A 2,728-nucleotide genomic window follows, 5' to 3' on the forward strand; every position below is an offset into this window, starting at 1 on the left:
ATATATACTAATGATCGAAAGAGAGAGATAACAAAATAGCTAGAAATCCCTGTATTTTTGGAAATTCTGAAAGCTCTATTAAGAAATGAGCTTTAAACTTAATTCAATATCATAAAATCGGCTTATGAGGTGAGGTTTGCATCCATTTATATATTATGAAATGCTCTAATCTTTAGTCGATGTGAGACCTCTGACACACCCCTCACGTCGAGAGTGACAGCTTGTGCGTGGGACAACATATTATGTGTGATCCGATAACGATCCGATAGCAGGTGGCCTGATAAACCCAACAAACGATCACTAGAATAAGTTCGAAAATGCTCTGATACCATATTAAGAATGAGATTTTAAATCTAACTTAACCTCATAAAACCGGCTGACATCATCTTCCACCTTGGATGGTATAAATAATAAAAGCAGTTAAAATATTAATATAAAGACTAACTTAATATAAGAGTGACATTTAAAACTAATCAATTAAATTAGTTATGTTTGTTATTACATATATAATCTTAGGAGTTATAAGATACGCCACACTTCTTTCCAACGAAGTAATTCTTTATTAATGCAGATGTCGCAATAAATCTCACAAAACATGATGATTCACCATGGTGGAACAACAGTTGTTTTCTTTGTTTCTAATTTTAAGAACGAAACGAGAAAGTTAAGTTTTGCACCTGCTAGGATCGAAATAGCTTATAAGAGGAGGAGGCCGATTAACATGCAAAATATTTGTTCTTGAATGAGACTTTCAGAATTCGGCTTTCATTATTTTATGTTTTAATTGCGATTGAATTTAACTTTCTAACCAACGCAGTTTTTGTACATATACTAAAAATAATGCAACATGAAACATAATATAATTTAAGTAGAGCGAAAAGTAAAAACAAAAATAGAAAAAAGCCAGAGGAAATGGGCAAGAGCAGCAGAAGCAGTAGCATGAGATAGGAAACCCCAGCACGTGCAAGGCGAAGTACATTAATTAACGAAAATGACATTGTTGATAAACTCAGCTACCAGAGTTGGCTTCGCATTTATTGTACCTCTCTCCTCACGCCTCAACATCTTCTTCTTCTTATTATATGTGTATATATATATATTAATTTGCGAAATTATTTATTTATTAGATTAAGGAAGGCTAAGATGAGTACTGCGCACAGAGCGGGTGTTATCCATGCCAATGCCATGTGTTATTTCGTCTGCATGCACCTAACTTAATTATCCCCTTTCTTCACTCTTCCATTTCCCACCCACCCCAACCCCGTTTTATTTGCATTCCGCCTAAGAGAGAGAGAGAGAAAAAGGAAAATGGAGGGTATCACGGCCACCGTGTGCAAGGGCGTCAAAGAGTATTGGAGGAGGAAAGGCTACCGGAGGCTAAACGGGTCGGGTCGGAGAAGGAGGAATCGGGTTGAGCTGGGAAGCACTCGAACCGGGAAGGGTCGGTTCTGGCGGTGGAGAATCAGACTCGCACCCAAGATCCGAATCAGAAAAATCCCATCTCCCAAGAAGGTTCTGCTTTGGGTGAGGGACGCGTACGTGCGGATGATGCTGGGCTTGGCCAACTCACGCGTCATGACCGCTGGCGCCTCAGCTTCGGGCTTCGGTGGGCCCCTGTCAGCTGTGGACACCTCCTTCGCGGGCTTCGGTCGGGCCCAACCCAAGGAGTACGACGACAAAGCCATCATCCAGATCTACAAGTCCATCCTCATGGCGCATGGAGCGTTAGTGCCTCGTGACGCCGCCGCAGAAATCGTTTGCCCACCGTAACGGTAAGGGTAACGGGGGAAGCAGCCCTTTATGATAAATTGTTGGATACTACTCGGGCCAAGCCAATACCCTCGTGTTGATTAATTTCTTCCTTTCTGTCATTCTATAAAATTTTTAGTTACTCTATAATGGGGTTTAGGTTTACTTTTAGCGTGATTCTGTCGATTTGATAGATTCATTCTTCTTCTCAACGCCCCACTTCTCAAACTACATCTCATATTGTGAACATCACCGGAATATAGACAAACGCAAATTTGTATTATGAATGGCAAACGCGGCACTACTGATTCCGAGGTTAATTTATATTGTTCCTAATATTTGACTTTTACACGTTATGCGCTGAAAAACACAGTTACCCTAGTCAACCTAAAATCAGGAATCCAAATGCCACAACTTGTTACACACCTGGTTTTATATTATCTTTAAATCATTAAACATTTACAACTCACTTTTTTCTTTCTACATCATCCTATAACTCTCAATTTATTATTTTAATATTTTTTATCTTATTATTTCTAATACTATTATTTCAATCATCTTTTATATTATTTAATTACAAAATTATTTTTTTTAAACTCCAGATCATGAGTTCTCGAAGAGTTATATACAAGTCTTTGATTATCAAAGTATAATTTTTCATTATCTTTCTTTGAGAAATAATTGTGATAGTATTATTTTTCATTATCTTTCTTTACCAAATAATTATATGGGTTGGAAGAAAGCATGGCCCACGACCATGCCTACTTGAAATATAATTACATTTTACTAAAACAATGGTAATAGTAAATTATTTGTTATATAGCTTGGGAAAACAAATTTAGTACTTTTACCTTATTTTAGAAAAATGACAGTGTGTATATCATAGCTTAATATTTGAAAATGCCATTCGGTGCTAACTGTTGTGTTGTTAAAGAGTATTTGAGAAGGTACGAGTCCCACATTTTTTAATTGACCCTTG

At 37.3% G+C, this 2,728-nt stretch overlaps 1 protein-coding gene across 1 annotated transcript; it reads left to right on the plus strand.

The window, feature by feature from the left end:
- The first annotated feature begins 1,052 nt into the window (after positions 1–1,052).
- Positions 1,053–2,069, plus strand: LOC137830228 (uncharacterized). Its single transcript, XM_068637420.2, has one exon. The coding sequence runs from the start codon at positions 1,309–1,311 to the stop codon at positions 1,768–1,770; it is 462 nt and encodes a 153-aa protein (XP_068493521.2). The 5' UTR covers positions 1,053–1,308; the 3' UTR covers positions 1,771–2,069.
- Positions 2,070–2,728: the final 659 nt, after the last annotated feature.

This window comes from Phaseolus vulgaris, chromosome 7 (assembly GCF_051622355.1).
Source record: "Phaseolus vulgaris cultivar YP4 chromosome 7, ASM5162235v1, whole genome shotgun sequence".
In the NCBI taxonomy this organism is placed as follows: Eukaryota; Viridiplantae; Streptophyta; class Magnoliopsida; order Fabales; family Fabaceae; genus Phaseolus; species Phaseolus vulgaris.

Bases quoted from the DNA above. Each gene is read 5' to 3' on its own strand.
- LOC137830228 (XM_068637420.2), top strand. From the start codon at position 1,309: ATGGAGGGTATCACGGCCACCGTGTGCAAGGGCGTCAAAGAGTATTGG.